Source organism: Nicotiana attenuata, chromosome 1, assembly GCF_001879085.1.
Source record: "Nicotiana attenuata strain UT chromosome 1, NIATTr2, whole genome shotgun sequence".
Classification (NCBI taxonomy): domain Eukaryota; kingdom Viridiplantae; phylum Streptophyta; class Magnoliopsida; order Solanales; family Solanaceae; genus Nicotiana; species Nicotiana attenuata.
Window position 1 is genome coordinate 14,453,265 of NC_031989.1, and position 23,467 is coordinate 14,476,731.

The following is a 23,467-nucleotide window of genomic DNA, read 5'->3' on the forward strand; positions in this document are numbered from 1 at the left end:
TTTTTAATTCTAAAAATAGTATCAATCAACAATTTTTTGTTGTTAGAAAAGCTATTTCGGGCGGAGTTAAATGGGACGAGTCAAATTGAGGGTCTAAATACAGTTTGTGTGTGTGGGAGGGGGGGGGGGAGGGGGGGTGGTGGGATCTAAATACAAATACGATAAAATCAATTTTACAGCAACATCAGTTGTTCTTCAAAACTCTCGAGATCCAAACCCCCCAACTGAAACGAAAGGGAGGTCCCATCACATCGACACTCTCTTTCACTCATCATCTTCTTCTGCATCAAATGCACACCCGATTTGGATCTCCATCTAAACCCTAACCCTCCCACTCTTTGATCTGCATTTGAACTGAATTTCTTGCATTTATTTGGAAAAAGATGTATATGGCATATGGATGGCCTCAGGTCATCCCTATGGAATCAGCTGGGATATGCCCTTCTTCTTCTCAGCAAATTGTATACCTGAAGCTCATCAATCGCTTATTGCTCGTCGTTTCCCCTACTCATCTTGAACTATGGTCCTCCTCCCAGGTCTGAATGAATGCAACAATTGGAGAATTTAGATAATTAATTGAGTGCTGATTATTTTTCACGTTTCTTTTGTGTTGCAGCATAGAGTGAGATTGGGCAAGTACAAGAGAAGCTCTGATTCAATTCAGAAGGAAGGCGAGAATTTGCGCGCCGTTTGGAGTCCTGATACCAAATTGATTGCCGTCCTTGTAAGTGTCTTACATTGATTCGGGATTACGATCTCTTTGTAATGTAATGTGCCTGAATAGAGCAGAATGAATAGAGAGTAAGATTCATAGAGCCGACCTCGACTAGTTCGGGTAGTTGATTGGTGGAGTCTTTCATAATGAGTGGTATGTATAGTGATAATTTGTCATGTAAACTGACACATGTGCTCCATTTGCATTTCAAGAGCGGGACCGTTTAGGGCATCCCAAGTGCTCTACAGCTTACTTGCCTACTGTATTGTCCAGGATTTATGGAAAATGTGATAGTTGATGATTTCACGCTCATAAACACTAATATAAGATGCTTTACAATTTGAATTATCTTGTAAGAGCCGCTATACTTTTATGGACACTTGAGAACTAAATTGCTTGCTGAGCTTTCTAGGAAAATTGGATTTAACTTTATACACTATCAATTCAATTGTCTTTGGTAAGTGTAAATATCACGTTAAATACACTAAAAAAACTTAAATCCTATCATTATTAGTTAGGGGTTGATTAAAGTGAAAGCGGTTGTTGCTGACATTTAAAGAACTGTTACTGTTTGTTGCCCCTGTCTCTGATACTGAGAAGTTAGAGCTGCTTTGATACGTGCGAAACATTGAGTGCCTTTTATGCTTATTTTGTCTTACTTTCTTTGTATTGCAGACCTCTTCCTTCTATCTACACATTCTGAAGGTCCATTTTACAGAAAGGAAAATACAAATTGGAGGCAAACAACCAACTGGTTTGTTTTTAGCAAGCATAACTTTGCTCTTGACTGAACAGGTGCCTTTTGCTAACAGGAACTTGACAATGTAAGTTACCCTGTTTATACTTCTTGACAATTTATAATTTTAATCTCAAGCTGAAAACTTCACCCTCCATGGATTTTTTGTACTGTGAACTAAACAAGTCTTTCAATGTCCATGAGATACAATTGTTTTATTTATTTTATTTTTGGTAAATCCATGAGATCAGAAATGTATTCCCAAAATATCTTCTTTTCTCATAAGCTACCAGATGTCCACTGGTTATGAAGTCAAAGGTTGTTGGAACTGCATAGTCAAATATTTATGCAGTTTGGTTGCAATTTGTGCCAGGCAGGAGGGTTTGACATTTCCTCTGTCAAGCCCTAAAATAATTGTATATCTATCCAACAATTGATATTTTTGAATTTTGTGCGTCAAAAAATTTATCTTATTGAAAATCTTTTAAAAATAATATGTTACTGAATTTTGAAAGGTGGGGCTAATGCACAATCAGTAGCTGAAATAATCTACTCATATATGTAAATAGCTACATATCTGTAAATTGATTTTTAAAAGATCTCATGTTGATGTACTTGTCAAAAGAAAAGGGGAACCTCGTGACAATGCAAGACCTAGAGGATAGTGGAGTTAATAACCACGTAATCCAAATCTTAATGTAAGATTCCCAAAAGAAAGTCTAGTTATTCTTTTTGCATATTTGCTTGGCCCAGAGATCTCGTTGTTCATTTTATCTGTGGGTGCATTATGAAAATGGCTTAAGTTGTCAATTAAGTAGGGATAGTTTCCACTGTAGCTTAAGTTATCACTCAAGTATAATTTTGTCTTCATTTGTCACCATATTGAGATCCCGAGGTCCTATTCGGTCTGCACTTTACTACTTGTGGGGATTGGTGTTGTTTCACTGGCAGTTTATTTTGTGGAGAATAGAGAGATAGGTCCATTCATGTCTTTCATACCAGATTCGTTTCTTTATTATTTAACTTATCGGCTATTGCTCTCAGCTGAAATACATAATTAGTTTATTCCCTGCATATGTGGCTTGCAGGAGCAATATAGTTTGTGACAACAAACATATGATAGTTGGGCTTTCTGATGGATCTCTGTATAATATATCCTGGAAGGGCGAGGTAATTCTTTTGAAACATGTCTTAATAGTATCGTGCATTAATGTGAAAATTTTAGTTGACAGTTCTGGTTTATGTCTACTTATTAAAATAATAAAGACTGTAGTTGTTCATTTCAGTCAGCAGAAAATGTTTGTTCATTTTATTTTTTTGTTGTATTGCAGTTTTGTGGAGCCTTTGATGCCTTTGATCTTGATGTTCAGCCTCATGATGGCAGTGGGGTTCCTAAACTAGCAAGTTCTTTGGAAAACGGCCTTGCTTCTGGTGGGAGTTTACCTTTTGCTAAATTCAGTCATCATTCGTCGAAAAACTCTGCCGTGGTCCACTTGGAATTCTCCTTACCCTTAAGGTTGCTTTTTGTGCTATTTTCTGATGGACAACTGGTCTTGTGTTCTGTGAGCAAAAAGGGTCTGAAGCAAATGGAGTCTATCAAAGCTGAAAAGAGACTGGGCTCGGGTGATGCTGTATGTGCTGCAGTTGCTTCAGAACAACAACTCCTTGCTGTTGGTACCAGAAGAGGTGTTGTTGAGTTGTATGACATTGCAGAATCTGCTTCACTTATGCGTTCTGTTTCTCTGTATGATTGGGGGTAAGCTTTTGCCATTGACATCCAAGGTTGGGAAAAGACAGGCGCGATTAGTTGCTGATGGAGAACCCTTTTAGTGCAGCATTTGATTATTTTGTCCCAAGCTAAATTCATTTATATATTTCTGAGTCTTGTTTTGGAGTGGGTATAAGCTTGATAATAGATGATTAAGTCAGTAATAATAGTATGTGGCAACTAAATTTATGATGATATGTGCTTTAAGGAACCTGTTTTGATCATAGTATTGAACAATGTACACGTATTTAAGTTTATTCAACTTTCTTTTCTGGTGAATAGAAAGTAAAATTTAAGAATCATCTATGTTAGATAATTATGCATGTGATCATAGAGCTCAAACTTGCTACTCAAGGGGATTATCTCAATTGTACCATCAACGGACAATGATGTAGCCAATGGTATATTTTGTGTCCATATGACCTTTTCAGAAATAATTTTGTGTGTAAACCATGTGAAGCATATATCTGTGAAATTTTGGCAGTTAGCAGAATAGTTGCGAAGTAAATCCATCAATCTAAACTATTAAAATGAAAATATTCTACCTAGTTGGTCTGAGTTTGAGATGTTTTAGAGTAGTAATGACTTTTTAGCTCTGGCCACATCTTGTAAGAATGAAAAGAAGGTGATGGAAGATTCTGTATGAGGAAATTTGCAACAGTTAAAAAAAGAATATAGGACTTTCCTGGCTTCTCAATAAACCTGCAATTCTTCTGCAGATATTCGGTGGAGGATACTGGGGCTGTCAGTTGTGTTGCATGGACACCTGATAATTCTGCTTTTGCAGTTGGGTGGAAGTTAAGAGGGCTAACAGTTTGGTCTGTTTCTGGCTGTCGCTTGATGTCCACAATTCGTCAAATTGGCTTAAGTTCTGCGTCTTCTCCAGTTGTCAAGCGGAATCAGGAATGTAAATATGAACCTATGATGAGTGGTACCTCGTTGATGAACTGGGATGAATATGGATACAAGCTTTATGCTATTGAAGAAGGAAATTCAGAGAGAATTATTGCATTCTCTTTTGGAAAATGCTGTCTGAACAGAGGAGTCTCTGGGACTACTTATGTCCGACAAGTAATCTATGGTGAAGATCGGTTGCTTGTTGTGCAGTCAGAAGATACTGATGAACTAAAACTCTTGCATCTTAGCCTTCCAGTTAAGAGCTATATTAACTGAAGAATGTGGTTTATTCTTTTCTTTATGTTACTTCTGTTTTCCTTCTTGGGAAGCTCTGTTTCTAATGTAATTTCAACTCTCCGCTAGGTTTCCTACATCTCTCAGAATTGGCCAGTTCAACATGTGGTAGCTAGTAAGGATGGAATGTACTTAGCAGCTGCTGGCCTTCATGGACTGATCTTATATGACATAAGATTGAAAAAGTGGCGAGTTTTTGGAGATGTCACTCAGGAACAAAAGATCCAGTGCAGAGGCTTGTTATGGCTTGGGAAGATTGTGGTTGTCTGCAACTACGATGATTCTTCTGACGGGTGAGCTATCTATGTGCATTAGCTAATTACCTATACAGCATCAACTTATGCTGTATGAGATAGATGAGCACATTTCAAACAGACGAGCACATTTACATTTGTTATTATGTTCTGCACAAGGTATGAATGTACAGGATATGCATGTTCATATATTGGATTTCTCCAACACCTTACTGCTGATTGGCGTTGACTTTGAATTTAAAGGTCTGTTCTTATGTTTAAACTGGTTTATTTAGAAACACCCCAATGATTTGTGGTTTACTCTTAGATAACAATGCATTTAAGAGGTGAGGTAATCACTTTCAATCAGGGAGCGTCCAGCAGTAAAAAAGCATCTTTTGGCATGAAAATCTGGATGAGTGACTATTAATAATGCATAGTTGAATAAATGGTGATCATAATGTGAAAAACATTTCAGGAATATTTTGAAAAGTAAAGAACTTGATATGCATCTAGTTCGATAAGCTTGGCCACGAAAGCGTGCGCCTTGGGGTGGAGTGGCATTCTATTCAGGAGCTACAGCTTACCCTTGAATGTCGATCTGTTTGGCCACAAGAGGCAGCTAGTATATGAAACGGATGTCCTTGTGCTCACAAGAGTTTGTTATGGTCAGACAGATGCATGAAGATTGCAGCAAATATTGTCTACACTTATATATCAAGTGTTTCCTTCAAGAGTCCTCTATTTGTCTCTGTTTCTGTTTGGATATATGGTGCCGGGCAATATTTGTATGGAGGGAGAGAGTCATTTTTCTTATTGAAGGGCGAATACAGCTTTCCAGTTGTAGATTGAGTATGTAGATTCTTATCAAGAGGGTTCTCGAGATATTGCTTTTAATAGAACTTGTTCAACATTGGTTGGAATTGCAGGTATGAATTGCTTTTCTATCCCAGATATCACCTTGATCAGAGTTCACTACTATGTCGGAAACCTTTGCTTACCAAGCCGATCGTCATGGATGTTTACCAAGATTATCTACTTGTCACTTACCGGCCCTTTGATGTCCATATTTACCATGTGAAATTATCTGGTGAACTAACACCTTCGAGCTCTCCCGATTTACAGGTGAAGCTTCCTTAGTGTGTATGCTCTATAAAACTGTGTCAAAGTCAATTTTGGTTTTTAAAGCTCGAGATATATAGCAGAATTTCTTTTAAACAAGAGTATCATATCTGTCATGCGTTTTTAAGTGATAACATGACAAACAGCTTTCTACAGTACGAGAGCTATCGATCATGACTGCAAAGAGCCATCCTGCTTCAATGCGTTTTATTCCTGATCAGCTCCCAAGAGAAAGCGTTGCAGGAAATGGTGGCCTGTCAACTTCTTCGGATCTTTCAGTTAGAGAGCCTACCCGGTATGTACTTATTTATAATGTTACTTCTCTGAATTGGACCCTATATTGCCGCTTGCTAGTATCGAGATGTGCTGGATGTGGTGGTTTCTAATATTACTGATATGTGGTCTAAGACATGTTGTCATTTTCTTGTGTTTGAATGTGCTTTCAGATGCTTAATACTGCGGACAAATGGAGAGCTTTCACTTCTTGATTTGGATGAGGGGAGAGAAAGAGAACTCACCGACTCTGTGGAGTTGTTTTGGGTTACCTGTGGTCAGTCAGAGGAGAAAACAAGCTTGATTGAGGAGGTTTCATGGTTAGACTATGGCCACCGAGGAATGCAGGTAACAGTTTTCTTTAGCAGTTGAGTTTTTGTAAATTTCTGTACTTACCTGACATGTCTGATGTATATACTGGTTAAAAGCTCATTATTACAGGTTTGGTATCCATCCCCTGGTGTTGACGCTTTTAAGCAAGAGGATTTCTTGCAGGTATTCAAGTTGCTATTGCTAGAGTCCACATATTTGTTTGTCTTTGATTTTACATTATCTGTTTAATTGTCCAAGTTTCAGTTATTAGTAGCTGCTAACTGATTCAAGAAATACAGCTTTTGATCTGTTTTGATATGCTCTGTTGTATGTGAGAGCGTGCTTTCCCTTTTTCTTGCTTTTCTCTTGAGGAGAGGAGTTTGGGAAGAAGACTAAGGAGAAGTCGTCGGGATCAACAATGAGAAAGGGAAAGTTAAAGAAACCCAGATATTTTCTGGCGTAGGTTGTCTGGGATCTTGCAAGTTCTTGAAAGTGCTTAAGCATTTCATAAGGTCAAACAATATTAGGGGCTATTTAAAGTTTAAACAGTGAAATTCCAAGTGAAATATAGCTGAAGGTGGAACCTGGATTGAAGTTTAAATAATGGAGCATTTCATGATGTCATTTGAAACAAGAAATGAAATACCCTCATGGGTATACTTCTGGCCCTTAAGATTCACCTTTTGCAGGATTCAAGCATCAGAATACTATTTTTTTTGCATCTTTAAAATATACAAGTTATACGTCTTCTGCTTATGACCAACTAAGGTCCGTGGATCATTAGCAATACCTCACCACCAGTGATGATCTTAGCTTATCATTCGTTGCCCCAGATCATTAACTATTATCATGCATAAACCCTCTTTTTCATTAAAAAAATCATTAATTATTATCATGCATAAACCATCTTTTGTGAAAACCTATTATCATGCACAAACCTAAAATCTCATTACCTGGCCTTTGCCTTTTGTCTAGATTCTAACCTGCTTTTCTTTCTTTTATTAACATATTTGGTGTGAACTTTTAGTTGGATCCAGAGCTGGAATTTGATCGTGAGGTGTATCCTCTTGGTTTGCTGCCAAACGCGGGAGTTGTAGTTGGTGTCTCCCAGAGAATGTCATTTTCCGCATGTACAGAGTTCCCATGTTTTGAGCCTTCTCCTCAAGCTCAGACTATTTTGCATTGTCTACTTCGACATCTTCTACAGGTACTATGCAAATTATTTGTATTCAAAGGTTAAAGTGAGACAACTGATGGAGTATCTAGTTATTGATAAAAAGGTGAGAGTTTGAAATGCGGTTCTTGTTTTATAGTGGCGATTGTTTCTAAATTCTAAACTAAGAAAGAAATAGAACATATTCTCTTTCTCCTAGGAAGATGATGCAGACATCTGTTGAATCATCCCTTTTGATTTTCCATATGGAGAAGTGCCAAGATGAGCAGATTTTCTTTGCACATTTTAGAGATAGATAGATTGATAGATATATAGAGTAATGGTACATTACAGTGAAATTGCATTACCCATTATGCGTAACATGCTTTGCGCGCGCGCGCGCGTGTGTGTGTGTGTGTGAGAGAGAGAGAGAGAGACCGGATGGTTAAACCAAAAAATTGTATTACCAAAATTATGTGCTTTGAGAATGAAATTGCATTACCCATTATGTGCTTTCATCAAACTATTTTTCACCTTACAATGTAAAGAAATTATGGTATTATCATAATTACTTGATTGCTATTAAATGATAGTATAGTATAATGCACATCAATATTCATTAGTATTTATCTCAAATCAAATCATGAAGTTCCTCCGTCCATAATCAAATGCTTCCTTTTGCTTCTTCAGAGCCTTTTGGGGTATTTTCTTTGAATTTGGTATGATTAATTTATCTTTGCGAATATGACTTATATTTAGAAAATGATAAGTATCACAAAGTTTTTGATTTTATCGAAGTTATAAATGTGATTTCTGACAAGAGAAGCCACAAGTGTAGAAATTTTATCATGATAAGGTAGTAATTTTCTTATTTATTTGACAAAATATAACATAATTTTTTTCCTATTTTAGGAAGATTTTATACGACTCAATTTGTAAAGGAGTATGCATTTAATCATTCATGTTTAATCCTACTCCGTTCATGTGTTAGCTATTGTTCATGTTTTCCTTGTTTCCTTTTTGTCTTAGTTATTGTTCATGTTTAATCCTACTCAATTTGTCTATGTTTTTATCTGAATAACCCGTTCATCTCCGAGACCTTAGTATTATTTTAACAGTTTGTTAACTGTGTGGATTTACATTAAACAGGATGAATGAACAACTTCATTTTCTCATAATCTCTCTTACTGTTTTGGCAGAGGGATAAAAAGGAAGAAGCTCTAAGATTGGCACAATTATCTGCAGAGAAGCCACATTTTTCGCACTGCCTAGAGTGGCTTCTTTTTACTGTGTTTGAGGCCGACATTTCTGGGTAATTTTCACCAATTTGATAAGTAATTTGTAAGATTATCACTTGCTATCCAAAATACTCGTGCTGACCTTTTCGTCATGGATATTTTTCTGGCCCTTAGAGTTCTGATATTCAGGAAGTTTTCACGGGAACATTGTTGAATCACAAATAATATCTTGCTCTAGCACTCCCTCCATCCCATCATATATGATGGATCTTGGAGTAGAAGGATCCAATAGTCTTATTTTTGGCTTGAATATGGACAGCAATTCCTTTGGTTAATTAAAATAAAATTCACATATTCAAAAGCTCTCCAAAAAAAAAAAAAAATCAAATCGCACTTTTACAATTTGATGATATAGATAAATGTTTTAGAAAATCGTAGTTAAAGAAAAACCAGCTGACTCTGAAAATAGTAGAAGTAGTTTTGAGAAAAAACAGTTAACTAAAATGAGGTAGAAACTTTAGTCTTTGTTGAATAGTTGTCTCTCAGACTGCATCTTTTGGTGGAACTTGGAAGTTTTCTTGTTGAGATTGTCACTAATTTTGTATGGCTTTGATCTGACCGGTCTTCTCCTAGCTATTTTTTCTCCCTCTGCCAAACCCATAACACTTATATTTTCATTATAGGTGTATAATATGCGTCTTCTTTTACAGGAAAAACCCAAGCAAAAATCAGAGTGTTATTCCCAATCATTCGACAAACTTGTCACTTCTGGATAAGACATGTGATTTAATAAGAAATTTTCCAGAGTACTTTGACGTGGTCGTTAGTGTTGCAAGAAAGACTGATGGCCGGCATTGGGCAGATTTATTTACTGCTGCTGGGAGATCGACTGAGTATGTAAAAGCATATTTTTTGTAACCTTTACCACGCTACTGGATGAATGAATTTTAACAAAAGAGCAGTTTAATGTATATCAAAAGCCTATTGGATGGTTCATACGTTGTAGAAACTTAATTCTTGTTGTGTCCAATTCCATTATGAGCTAATTCATCTCTATGTTTAGGCTATTTGAGGAATGCTTCCAAAGGAGATGGTATCGCACTGCGGCTTGCTATATACTAGTAAGAGTTACAGCCTTACAGGCTTTCAGTTTCAAATTTCTGTCTGCAATTTCCATCTCGTCTTTGGGTGACAAACTGTATATCTTCTCTGAGCTTCCCTGTCTTTCGAAGGGGCTGGGGCTGCTTTAGTTTGTGTTGAAGACTTTGTGCAATATCTTTCAGGAAGTCATACCTTTGGATATCTTTGTTTGATATGCCTCTTGCTGCAGGTAATTGCTAAGCTTGAGGGTCCAGCTGTAAGTCAGTATTGTGCATTGCGTTTGTTGCAGGTAATGTAGCTTTTATATCCATGTAATCTGTTGAAGTATTTCCCTGGATAATAATATAGTTGAAGGGAAAGATTTAATGAACAATTCCTCTTTTTGGTGAATAGGTAATTTTTGTCGCTGAACGATTTCCTTTAGATGTGTGTAAACACTCTGTTTTGGATGCCATATTTGCTGCTTGAAAATCTGAAAATTTATCTATTTGGGCTCTCTGTTCCATGCAGCAGCTCTGAAACCAATATATTTGAAGCCAGCATCTGCCTTTTTATTAGCGCTACTCTTGACTTGTGAAATTCCCTCTTAATTATTTCTCTTTCTTTTCCTCCTTTTGGATTCAAATGTTGGATAATTATTGATCTTGTGTTTTGCATAATTGATGGCCTATCTGTATGTCTACCTTTGTTCTATATGCTAAAGAAGAGGATGCAGCTTCAGTATGCTTAACTTTATTTTATTTTATTTTTTTAAGCTGTAATTTGGGTTTTCACTTTTCATGTAATTTCCAAAGGATTTCTCATTTTATATAAAAGGGAAAAAGGCCATTATTGCCCCTGTACTGTTGGAATTAATGCACGTTCGTCCCCCGTTACACTTTACGTTCAATCCCCACCCTACCGTTAATAAAGTTTATGCAATTACCCCTAACCCTAACGCCTCGTCGATGTGGCAGCTGACCCCCTCTCTTCTTTCCACCCTACCGTTAATAAGTTTATAACTTATTGGAAGTCTGAGTTGGCGTTAATAAGTTTATAACTTATTGGAAGTCTGAGTTGGCAGCTGACTTGGAAAGAAGAGAGGGGGTCAGCTGCCACATCGACGAGGCGTTAGGGTTAGGGGTAATTACATAAACTTTATTAACGGTAGGGTGGGGATTGAACGTAAAGTGTAACGGGGGACAAACTTGCATTAATTTCAATAGTACAGGGGCAATAATGGCCTTTTTCCCTATATAAAATAGAGGTTGCTGGTACGGTTACTTTTGTTAGAACCCTTGGGCATTTCTGATGGGCAGTTTAACTATTGCTCTTCCTGAATATGAAGATAGGTATCTTAAGTTTTGCTAAAAGAAATTGGGTTTAATAATTTTTGAACTTTTGGCCTTAGCTGTATGGTCTGTGGTGTTCTTTTCGTAGCAAGCGTAACTTAAAAATGTAGCTCTCCTTAAAGTAGGGAAAGGTAAATTCCCAATACACAGAATTGTTAGTCTAAAAAGCAAACAAAATTCACCAAAAAAAGCTGTGAAGTTAACAAAGGGCAGGGGGCATATAAGGAAATTTTCTCCACGTTTGCATACTTAATCTTCATTTTGATTTCATAATTCTTTTTATTTTCTGCATGGATGACTTCATCAAAGATTTGTTTGGAACAAGACCAGTTAAATATATGAGGTTTACCTATCAAACAAAGGATCTGTTATATAGCCTCATGATTGTTTTAAATTTCTTAGGCTTTGGACAGAAGATGGCCTGCATAGTTAGCGATGTGGGAAATTTGGTTATGTATCAGATGGGTCTTCCTTTTTTTTACTCTTAGATATCGTGATTCGTGATCAATAGCCTATAATTCACCTCCCTTTATTATATCATCTAAGGAAGCTCTTCAATTCATTATCTTGTTTAAATTGTGGCTAGGTCTCAATGTTCCAAGTTGAATTTCTTTTTAAGTAATTACAGCCATTCAATTTATATCTGGGGTAAAATGAATATTTCCCGAGTATCCAAACGATTGTCTTGGAGTTCTTAGTTATTGTGTTCCTCAGTGATGTGTGTGTGCACAGACACTCAAGAGGCAGGCATATCCCTTATCCATCACATTACTTTTTTGTTGTTATTTGTTAACTCCATAACTTTAAGATGATTTTTTGTACTCCTTACCTGGTGGTTGGTGGAGCTTGCTTGACTAGAGTTTTGGATGGTGGTAATGGAAACTTCAGTCGTTTTAATCAATCGATCAATCAACAGTGCTTACCAGATTAATTGGGCTGGCTATTTGAATCCTCTAAATCGAAGTCCGCTCTTTGCTTCAACTATGCTTCAATTCATGATTAATTGGGACCTGCGATATGAATCCTCTAAATCCCTTCTGCTCTTTGCTGGTTCATTTCATTCCAGCAATCAATTTTCAACATCAGACATTTTAATGATTTGTGAAATTTAAATTTACTTCCGAACATGTATTCGTGGAACCGTGAGGCCTGAAATATGTTTCTGAATGGTGTTACCAAGTCAGTTGTTTGTGCTAGTGCATGAGTGGCTTCTTGTTCAAGTATGGTCTCTTATATATTTGGAGCTACAACTCTTTTTTGTACCTACTGCATCTTCTTGATGCCATTAATGAAACTTCTTACTTCATAAAAAAAATAATGTTTGACTGTTGCAAGTATTTGATGCATTTTGTGATGTGATATCCCTTATGCATGTCCTTTTTGACGATTGCCATGACTTTTGTCATCTGCAAAACATCAAATTGACCGGGTAAAGTATAAATGATATTTGGTCCCAGGCATTTCAAATTTATTAACAAGATTTTAATGAACTTTAATTCAATTTTTTTACAAACGGAGATCAAGAAAACATATACATGGTAAAGTCAAAACATTTCAGTAACATCAGCAACTTTGGACTTACTCCTTGACCTCACATGGTGTTCTCCTCTTGCCCAGGCAACATTGGATGAGTCTTTATACGAACTGGCAGGGGAACTGGTATGAACTTGGATGTTGATCATGCTTCTTTAACAAGATAATTGTCTTCTTTGTGTGAAGTATTCACATTTTTATCTTTGGTTTTCAGGTGAGGTTTCTTCTCAGATCTGGACGGGAATATGAACCCACAACTACTGATTCTGAGAAGCTATCTCCTAGATTCTTTGGATATTTTCTGTTCCCTTCTAGTTACCGGAGACAAACTTTGGAGTCCAAAGGGTAGATATTAATTAGTGCCAGTTCTTTGTTTTATTTTTTAGCAAAAGTTGGCACCAATAGTCTGGTGCTGATGATGGAAGAAGACTTTCACTTACTTTGTTCCTTTTCTTTAAAAATATATTGGAGCAGTTCATTTAAGGAGCAGAGTGCACATGTTGCTTCTGTTAAGAATATTTTAGAAAGTCATGCAAGCTATTTGATGTCTGGAAAAGAACTGTCAAAGCTTGTCGCTTTTGTGAAGGGCACACAGTTTGACCTCGTGGTATGATTCTGACAAACTTTTATTGATTGTATCCTATTATGTTATTAAAAACAGATTATGTGATATAAATGCCTTGCAGGAATATTTGCAACGAGAAAGATATGGAAGTGCTCGGTTAGACAATTTTGCTTCAGGGCTTGAACTTATTGGGCAGAAGGTACTAACTAGTAATGCTTGCATATGTCATGTAGAATGCTACCAGTGTATAAGCTTCATTATCATATATGTTTCGTGTCAGATGGATGGTAAGGTGAATTATGTCTATAAACTATTTTAAGCTCTTGCATCACAGGGTTTTTCTCTCGGAGATGTGGTTGGGGCACTTTGTCTCCAGAGAATTTGAGAAGTTTCTACTTTGTGATCAAGTTATGAGTTTACTGATCTTTGTGGGGTAGCAAAGTACTTTTAAATCAATCTGGTCTCTTGTTTTCATGCTTTTTAATGTTCTCTTAATTATACCCGCAGATGTTCCAGTTTATGTAACAACTTTGACTTATGCCAATCAGTTCCCAAATGGTGCCTGAATTTCATTTTTAGATGTATTTTGTTTTAGTACGTCTGCTTATATGCATTTATATTTTGCTTATATGCATTCTGAAGGTGTGTTCAGCTGTAGATGTTGAACTTAATACTGATACTGATTATTTTTTTTTTCTTTTGGATCATCAGCTTCAGATGGAAACACTGCAAAGTCGTTTAGATGCAGAGTTCCTTTTGTCTCATATGTGCTCAGTCAAGTTCAAAGAGTGGATTGTAGTACTGGCCACACTTTTGAGGCGGTCTGAGGTCTGGCTGACTTCCCTTTATTGAACTACATGAAAGATGGTTTCCCTTTACTTTTACTGCTTACATTCCCCTTTGGGCGAACTTCAAAATCTGCTTATTTTGAGAATCACTTTTGTTAGTTGTAAAACTCACACAGGTTTCATTTTATTATTTTTGCTCAGGTCTTGTTTGATTTATTTCGCCATGATTTGCGATTGTGGAAAGCATACAACATTACTTTAAAGGTAAATCTAATATGTCATTTCTTGGTTACTCTTAACTTCATTTGTGTGTCTCACTGTGGTTTTCCTTTGTATCTTCAGTCCCATCCATCATTTATCGAATACCATGACTTGGTTGAAAGCTTGGATGAAAAGCTTTCATCTGCTTCAAATTCAGAAGAGGTGTGACCTATCTGGATGTAAAGAGCCTTGAACAGCTTTTCAGAAATTTAAAAGAGCTTCCAGTGGGATCATCTGCTTCAAGCATTAACTTTCAGGCACCAACTTGAAATCAGCATAAATGTTTACCACTATATGGGGCTGGGAGTTGAGCGGCTCTGTGAGAGGCACGAGATGAGATTTTCAGTTCCTGCTCTAGTGTCCACATCTCCGTCCTGCAGAAAATTGTTTTGTAGATAGGCATATCACTGCTATTAGTTCTTTCATTTCCATCTTTTCTTGATTCATAGTTTGTATCACATTTTAGCTTTTCCATTGAGGGTGTGGGTGATTGTAATGAAAAGGGGCACCTGTTGTATGAAAGATCTGATCTTATAAATAGAGAATAGAGAAGATTTTGTCCATTCCTGCATCACTTGGTCCGTATTCCTTTTTCTTTTGTTCTTCTGATTGCAATAAGATCACTGCCCCCCCCCCCCCCCCCCCCCAACCTTAAGGAATAGGAATTGGAATTCTTTTATGCAAGTTAAAGGGAGGGTGGGATGTGACATGCTTAAATGGAGCGGTATGGACAGATCATTCATATAATCAACCTTAACTTGCTTGGAATGGATGCATAGTTGCGAGTTAAAACGAGTACACTGAAATGCAAGTTAAAACGAGTAGACTTGAGAGTTTCAGACCCAGTCTTAGCAAAAATTATTTAGGAGCTTGGTTTGGTTCATTTATCAATAATAAGTTGGGTATGACTGTATGAGATGGTCTTTGTTTAGTCTTAGCTTCCCAAACAAATACAGGTTCAATTCAAATCCCATGAAACTTATTTCCTCTTCCAAGACTCTACTTAAAATACCTTACATATGATATTCCACAAAAAGTAATGTAACCTAGGGCAAACATACTCACAGTACCTATTTGAACACGCATATCGATCCAACCAGAAGGCTGGAACATATTACAGAGCATAATATCTACATAGATATGCATTCTTTCAGAGTCCTTTAAGCTAGGTTGGAGCTGAGAAGACGTGTAAATCACCAGGTGAAGCTGATGGACTCGAAGTGCAGATTCTCAACCAAACCAGATGAACAAATGGCTGCTACGTTGTGCCTCAAGGTTTTCGGTCCAGAGGCAAGTACTCCAACACTTGCTCCTTTAACTTCTAGCAAAATTCCTGCAAAAAAACTTCATTTAGTTACCCAAACATAGAGTGTTTGTAAGAAAGTACTACTTAATAGTTTTGATTATGCAAGGATATAATTACTCTTGAGATCAGGTCTCTGGCCATAATATGTCTTGATTGATTTGTTGAGTGATTGTTGAGGAAGACTTTCCAGCTCTTGATCAGCATAAGCTAATAATGAGTTTAAAGATTTTGTTGAATCTGCCATGTCCTGAATCTGTTTAGTTTCCCTAGCACTTTTCTTCTTGTTCCAAAGGAAGACTGAACTTGCTGCAATTACTATAGACACTGCTATAAATAGCATGTTGAACAATGCCCTTGTGTGATATGGGAATACCTTGTTAGTACCATGGTCCATAGGGTAAACATAGTATTGGTAAAGTAACCCCACAAATAGAAGGTAAAGAGCAAATGAGGAAGATATTATAGCAGCAAGCCAAAGCCAGTTGTTTTGGCCTAAAATAGGGGTTATGGGTGCATCAGAATGGTTAGGTTTGAACCAAACAGTTCGAAGGGGTTCGGATTTTTCTTGTGCTGGTTCATTCTCTCTGGTAATATAAGCCTCAATTTGTAGGTCAAGATTAGAACATCCTGAAGGAGTGCCTGATAAAGGAAGAAGTAGGTCTAACATGGAGAGTTGAGAAGAGTTCTTAAACACACTGACCAATAGAATCTTGGGGGTTTTGCATTTCAGTGTTGAGCTCATATATATCAGCTCTTTGATGATTGAAATGAACGGAGTGATTCCACTTCCTCCACTGATCAGCACCAATGTATCATGCCTGTGATTAAAATGGCTACATCATCACAAAGTACATATATAAAGAATTTACACGATTAAGCCACTTCTAAGGTAATTACATGTAAATCTTTATGACAAGCTAGCATTAATTGTTAATATAGTAACATGTATTCACAAGTTAACAATACACTGATACCATAAAAGTTTCTCTACATTGTTAGTATATATAACTTAAAACCAACAATGCAATACACACAAAGGCGGACCTAGGATATGAAAGTGGCAGGGTCACCACTATCGACTAAAAACTTGAGCAAATGCTGGAGCATGATCAAACTTAGGCAGCGCACTAAAAGTCAAGTTGTGCCCCCGAATCAACCACTGCAGCTGCCTAAGCTTTGAGTCTTAGGGTGCCAATCAAAATATATACATTTATATATCGGGGGCTGGTGACCCCCCCTACCCTAAGGGTAGGTCCGCCTCTGATGCAATATGAACATGTTGAATACTAACCTTAGGAAATGAGTGGAAGCAGGTCCATAAGGTCCTTCAACAGAAACTTCAAGGCGATCCACAGGGGAAGGCAAAGATATAACATCGTAAAGTTTCTTGGTCCAACTTCCTTCACATTTGATAACAACACTAATTGTATCTGATTCTAAGTTACTGTTTGATGTTACAGTGAATGGATGCCACTGCAGCTTTGATATGCTTGGTACATTTAGGAACATGACGCTTGTGGGAGAGTACTCCAAACCTACAAATCATAAATAAATAAATATAAAAGTTTTAGAAATTCGTTGCGTAGTCAGTGTATATAAGTTACTTGTTTATATTTCTTTGCTTGAAAAGGCGGAAATGTTACCTGGTATTTTGGAGAAGTTGAATTCAAAAGTTTCACAAGTCAAAACTCTGGCTGAAACTAAACGAACTTTTTGTTTGGATTGCAAAAACCTCAAGTATCGATCGATGAGGAAGAGGAAGAAACCAGGAAGCATAATGCAGGCATAGAACATTCCAGTGTGGAGTAAGAAGAAAGCCATGAATAGAATGTAGAGGTAGTGAGTGTAGAAGAAGAGTTCAAACATTCTTCTTCTTATTGCTGGAAAAGTTGTTATCCATAATACTAATCCAACCAGTAAACCAATCTCTCCAGGTACATTTGATATGTAATGTGGATCCCATTTCAGCATCTGCGTTAAACCAAATATAGTAACTAAGATATAATTAAGGTGAATAAATATGATGTTATAAGCAGTAAATTCAAGGGTGAATTACTTTATCCATTATTCTACTTTTATCCTTCCACTCATTTCTTTTTTCAAATATAAAGGCATTGGTGGCAAGAGGTTGTAGCAGGAGGTTGTTCTCATTGGAACTCATACATAGATGATAGTAGTCAGAGGCGAATCTAAGATTACAAGTGAGCAGATGATTCGTATAACTGCACCATTACGATATAGGATTAGGCCATTATGATATAGGAGTAGGACCTAATACAAACATATAATTTTAAAAACTTTCAATTTTGTGTATATTTGTAGTTCGAGTTAAAAGCAATATGTACTTCGCGCCTACTAATTTTTGTATACATTCTTCTAATTGCAAACATTCCTATCGTATTCCACCTTTTTTTTCCCTTCATCTTTTCTTCCCCACATGATTTTTAAACTTTTCATTTTTTGAATCCCCTTAGCGAAAGCCTGCTTCCGCCACTGCCTACAAGGCTGGCAGTAGTAGTTAGGACGGTCTAGAATTTTAAATCGATGAATCTGAAGTATGAGGGCACCCATTATTTCTTGTAATATCGAATTCGGACATAGTAAAACTATATACTCCCTCCTTTCTAGTTTATATCAGCCTTCTCGGAAATACGAGGCTTAAACTAACTAATTTTTTGTGTAAATTCAGACATCAAATTTTTAATTTTTTTTAAAAAGAAAATTTACATATTTAGAAACTGCACAAAAATACTATAAGTCACAAATAATTAATAATTTAAAATATGTAAATACTATTTGAAAAAAAATATGTGGCAAAATATTTTGTTTGACTCTTCAATTAGTAATAATGTCACATAGAGTAGAATAGAAGGAGTATATTTTATAAAAAGTTTCTTAGCTCGAGCTAAAAGCAGTGTGTGCCTCCGCACCTATAGATTTGTAGTATATATATTTCCCTGATTAAATATTACTATTTTCTGTATATATCCCTAATAGTAAATTGAATTTGGACCTCCTGAGAATTAGATTATGCTCGCGAGAAATATTCCGTCCATCTGCCAAGGTAAAGATTAGATATAATATGATCACGTCATTTAGGCATCATGCTGGCGTGAGCGGCTCTCTTCTAGACTCAAGATGCCCAAATGGATGTCACAATTAAAAACTTTGTTTGGTTGTTTAGTGGTGTAGAACATGTAGGGAAACTTATTAATCATTCTATTGCTTCATTCTCTTTTTTGATGGAGGTCCCAAAAGGAAGAATCCATAAATTAGGAAAAGACCAAACAGTATGGGTTCATGAAAATGCCAAACTGCAATAGGCAAATAGTTGAAACAAATGCACAAATAATCTTGATGTGGTCCACCACCAAAGGATGGGGTGCTGTTGGATGTGATTGCTCTTTCCTCGGGTTTGAGCCCTGAGTATGGAAAAATCCTTGACATGGAACTTTTTCTCCGGAATGAGGCCCTACGCGGCGTGAATCCGAATATAGTCGGACTCCAATGCGGATACCGAACATCGAATGAAAACTCCCCACACAAAAAGATCCTCATGTGGTCCAATTTCCACTCTATTGTGGTATCGCTATTATAGCTAGTGGCTTGGGGAGTGGGCTCTTGCACTTTTCTTCTGAAATCCCAATCAAACTTCCAAATCTAGTGGAACCTTAATTTAGTCTTACGAAGGTTTCCCACATTTAACTATTTCACCAAACTTTTATTCGTATTATATTATATCACTGTGTTAGTTTCAATCACTATGTGTATTATCTTTCCTTAGAAGTTAATAATTACAATTTTTAAACATGTTACTTTGTTCATATAGATTAAAATAAATTTCTTGACTAAATTTAGAGACTTTTCTTAGTACAGTCGGCAAAACATATGTGAAAGATTGAACTCACACTTATTATGTGGAAGATTTTCCATTAATACTACTCCATCTGTCCCAATTTATGTGACACTTCTTAGTTTTTTGACCGTGAATTTGAACATAGAATCTTTAAATTTTTTGAAATAAATTTTATATATGTAAAAACTACGTAAAGAGTACTAGAGATCATAATAGTTAACAAGTAAAAGTATATAAATGAATCGCGGTCAAAGAAGAATTCATTTGATTCTTGAAATCCGAACACCTACACATAAAATGAGACGGAGGGAGTACTAAATTATTCCAAGTCTTAATGGTTTTTGGTATATGGGCTTATCTATTCGGAAAAAAAAGGAGCTTCTAAACTTTAAGACACGAGAAATAAATTAAAAAAATCTAAACATTTCTTGTCATGTTATCAATTAAGATGCTCAACCCTTAATTTTTAAAAGAACAATCATTCCAATGGGAAATTAATCAATTTTAATTTGTACTAGCTTTGCCTTTTGTTATGAAAAGACTAAAAGGTTTGGGCAGAGTAGATAAGAGATAAAATGTAATGATGAAATCTTCTATTATCACATTATACATTTGATTGCTCCTCACATACTGTGACAACTTAATTAGATAATGACCTTAGTAAAAGGGTGATGATACATAACTATCTTATTTTGCTTTTTTGAATTTGAACTTCAGTCTATTGAAATTGAGTGTTAGGTAAGAGCTAGACCTGAGGCATAATTATTACCAAATATTGCATAAGAGGAATTGGATTATTTTTTAACGTATTAGACTATGAATACATACTTTTGGGAAATTCTTTTTAAAAGTGAATTTATGAAAACTTTGAACTCAGGTAAAATTTCAGTATCTAGAAGGACACCAACCACCCTACAAAAGTTATCATTGTTGTTCGGTTACATCAATAATAATAACTTTATTGTTTAATCTTATTGTTATATTTTTTAAAATGAAAAATATGTCAAAAGTAATTAAAATCAACTATTCATCATAAAGTAAAAGGAAATAACAAAAGAAAAGAATTCACTCCCTTTCTTCAATTTGAAGAATTAACTTAAATAATTATTTATCTAACTGCTTAAAATAAAAATAATCGGTTGATATGCATTATATATATACAATTCATTTATAATACGTGTATAATCAATATATACTGACTTAAAAAAATAGTGAAGCAGACCGGCTATTAATATAAAGATTCCTATCAATTTGCTTATATTTGAATGATATTAATGTGCAATATCACCCATACTTTTGATATATGGTGAGGTTTGAAACCTAGTGAACTTAATATTCACATCTTCTTTTGAGTGTGGGCATTATCAACCTAACAACATGTTATTGAGTGGCAAACCAAGAAAAATTGGTGTGTAATGATCATCTTTTTTACTTTATAAGTTAAGCTTCAAAAATTCCTTTATCTTCTTTTTGACGTTCTCTTGAATCTTGATTAAGTAGTTTCTTGTACATGAAGTTCACGTAGCAATATCTCTATTTCAGAATTTCAAACTTTCTTTTTTCTTAATTCAAGCATAAATTATGTGGTTTGGCTATAAATTACATATCATAATCAGGCAGACTTTAAGTTATGGAAATCTTGAAAATCCAACACCAACCACCCCCACCTTCTCAAAAGAATGTCTTATTAAGATAGAAAGTTCAAATATTTAGTGCACTTGATACAAAGAAATTAGAGGAATATAATTAACCTAAACGCTTAAACTAAAAACACCTGGTGAATATATAATATATGTATAATATGTGTATATTGGTTAGAAAAAATAAACAGTGAATCTAGCTAGCTATTTTTGTAGTATCAGTGTATAATATATTCCTTAAGATCGTCACTGAAAATCTTATTTCTTGTAGTGTCGTGGTTTAAAGAGCAATCTTGGGGTGTGCAACATCTTATAGATTATTACTTCAGTGAAAATTTCTTAATTTTTATTCTATTTGATAGTAGAATAAAACAAAATTAGGATAGAATTCAAGAATATATTATGAATAAACATGTTTTAATTAGGAAGGAAACTTACCTCATGTAATCGACCAGAGACAGCCCAAAAGAGAATAAAGAGAAGACCATGAATAGTGAATAGGGTCATAGCCATATGTCCCAACCATATATGATATCTGATACTGCCTTCTGAAGTTAGTCCCAAAAGAGGCAAAATTGATGACCCTCTGCTCACTGGGTAAAACAAAAATGTTAAACATATATTCCCTGTTAGCCCTATCACCAATGCCAACCTATCAATCCTTGCCTGCCACCTACAATGTTCCCACCACAAAAAAAAAAAAAAAAAAAAAAAAAAAAGTTATTGCGGGTTCAAGCCGTAGAAACAGCCTCTTGCAGAAATGCAGGGTAAGGTTGCGTACAATAAACCCTTTGTGGTCCGGCCCTTCCCCGAACCCCAAACATAGCGGGAGCTTAGTGCACCGGGCTGCTACTAATATTTAACACAAAGATAACGGGTCTTTTTATGGTTATCTTTTTAAAGGTGTGCAAATTTTTTAAAGATTAGACAATATGGACTGAAGGTAGTATAATGTACAACAAGCAATATGATTAAAAGTCAATATAGAACTTTCTCTTTTTCTTTTTCTTTTTATCTTTGTGTTTGTAGGAGGATTTGGGAAAGGAGATACTTACACTTGAACTCCTTTAGTTGCTGCATAAGTGGTAATGGTACTATAGTGAAAATAGACAAATGCCGAGAAATACCAAACGCAGAGAATAATGAACATGGCCAGAAAAAAGAGCTCTATCCATGTCACTTTCCCTAATGGTTTGATAATTTTTGGCTTCTTCAACACCTTCAACCAATCCTTGTTGCTGCAATTTGAAGGAAAAACAACAATAACAAGTAGAAAAAAACAATTAATACATGTAATCTCAAATAAAATTCCTTCAACCATACAAGAAAATCTTAAATTTTTTTTTTGTATATATACCAATATGACGTGACACTATCACTTTTTTGCTTCTCCAAATGGACATAAATGCAACCCAAAACAGCTATGAATAATATTGGCAGTGTGAAGTTCATCATAATGGGACCTGTAAAATGACACCAAGAATCAAATATACAAAAAAATTTAATTTTTCCCTCATCTCAATATTTTAAAAAAAATAAAGAAAAGAAGAAAAGAGGAGTCGGATTCTCATGCTAATATTTTCTGTATCGTTCCAATTTAATGGAACATTCCAAAAGGGACAAAAAGAATGGAAAAAATGGAGGAAGGAGTTAGATGTATACCTTGGATATCAAAGAATGTGGAGTTAGTAGCAGCAAGGAGAGCAGGAACCCATTTCTGATAATAAGTGAAAGTTGGCATAATTACCCACATCATCAAATTCCCAAGAAATATAGTAAGTGCTAAAGCTAATATTGCTCCTTGTATCATTCTTATTTTTCCATCAGAAAGTGAAGATGATGATAATCTCTTCTTCACCTCCATTATTTCTAGCTTCTTTATTTCTCTAATTAGCTTGTTTATGGCCTTTCAATGGAAGAAGATATAGTATAGCAAAGGAGTGTTACAAGTTCTCTCCTATATATAAGCAAGTTTGTATGAGATGGTGATAGTTATTACAACTCACTTTTTTAATAATAGCGATGTCCGGCCCAACTTTCACACACCTCAAGTAATCAAGTTAACTTCCACTAGTACAAATATTGATCGGATTATTTTATGCACCAAAATTAGATTTGAAAAAATGATGAATTAACCCAAATAGCCTCCCACACAACTACTTAAACTAAAAATGGCTAGTGGAGATACTCTCTCCGTCTCATATTATCCGTCGTGGTTATTAAAAATAGTTGTCTCAAATTATTTGTCATTTTAGAAGTTCAAGACAAAATTAATTTTTTTTTTTCCTTTTTACCTTTAATAATAATTATCTTTGAAGACTACAAACACCTCAATTATGAATAAC

General features: G+C 35.6%; 2 protein-coding genes across 2 annotated transcripts; one reads left to right on the forward strand and one right to left on the reverse strand.

Moving 5' to 3' along the window:
• Nucleotides 162-14,891, forward strand: LOC109245024 (RAB6A-GEF complex partner protein 1-like). Its single transcript, XM_019412231.1, has 23 exons — nt 162-536; nt 617-724; nt 1,391-1,539; nt 2,540-2,621; nt 2,783-3,207; nt 3,939-4,371; nt 4,480-4,703; nt 5,573-5,768; nt 5,912-6,060; nt 6,212-6,386; nt 6,480-6,533; nt 7,378-7,557; nt 8,703-8,815; nt 9,452-9,634; nt 9,805-9,862; nt 10,072-10,131; nt 12,791-12,832; nt 12,921-13,051; nt 13,181-13,313; nt 13,393-13,470; nt 13,983-14,099; nt 14,261-14,323; nt 14,402-14,891. The coding sequence occupies exons 1-23, from the start codon at nt 384-386 to the stop codon at nt 14,486-14,488; spliced, it is 3,393 nt and encodes a 1,130-aa protein (XP_019267776.1). The 5' UTR covers nt 162-383; the 3' UTR covers nt 14,489-14,891.
• Nucleotides 15,169-23,065, reverse strand: LOC109205126 (ferric reduction oxidase 2-like). The gene is made up of 8 exons (XM_019367830.1): nt 22,785-23,065; nt 22,480-22,585; nt 22,178-22,360; nt 21,561-21,795; nt 17,270-17,597; nt 16,918-17,161; nt 15,744-16,444; nt 15,169-15,653 (listed from the first exon to the last, which is right to left on the reverse strand). Exons 1-8 carry the CDS (start codon nt 22,984-22,986, stop codon nt 15,514-15,516), a joined length of 2,139 nt encoding a protein of 712 aa, XP_019223375.1. The 5' UTR covers nt 22,987-23,065; the 3' UTR covers nt 15,169-15,513.

Bases quoted from the DNA above. Each gene is read 5' to 3' on its own strand.
- LOC109245024 (XM_019412231.1), top strand. From the start codon at position 384: ATGTATATGGCATATGGATGGCCTCAGGTCATCCCTATGGAATCAGCT. The intron at 4,704-5,572 runs GTGAGCTATCTA...TTGGAATTGCAG, and splicing joins TACGATGATTCTTCTGACGG to GTATGAATTGCTTTTCTATC. The intron at 6,534-7,377 runs GTATTCAAGTTG...GTGAACTTTTAG, and splicing joins AGCAAGAGGATTTCTTGCAG to TTGGATCCAGAGCTGGAATT.
- LOC109205126 (XM_019367830.1), bottom strand. From the start codon at position 22,986: ATGGAGGTGAAGAAGAGATTATCATCATCTTCACTTTCTGATGGAAAA. The intron at 22,586-22,784 runs GTATACATCTAA...GTCATTTTACAG, and splicing joins CACATTCTTTGATATCCAAG to GTCCCATTATGATGAACTTC. The intron at 15,654-15,743 runs GTAATTATATCC...GTTTTTTTGCAG, and splicing joins CCAGAGACCTGATCTCAAGA to GAATTTTGCTAGAAGTTAAA.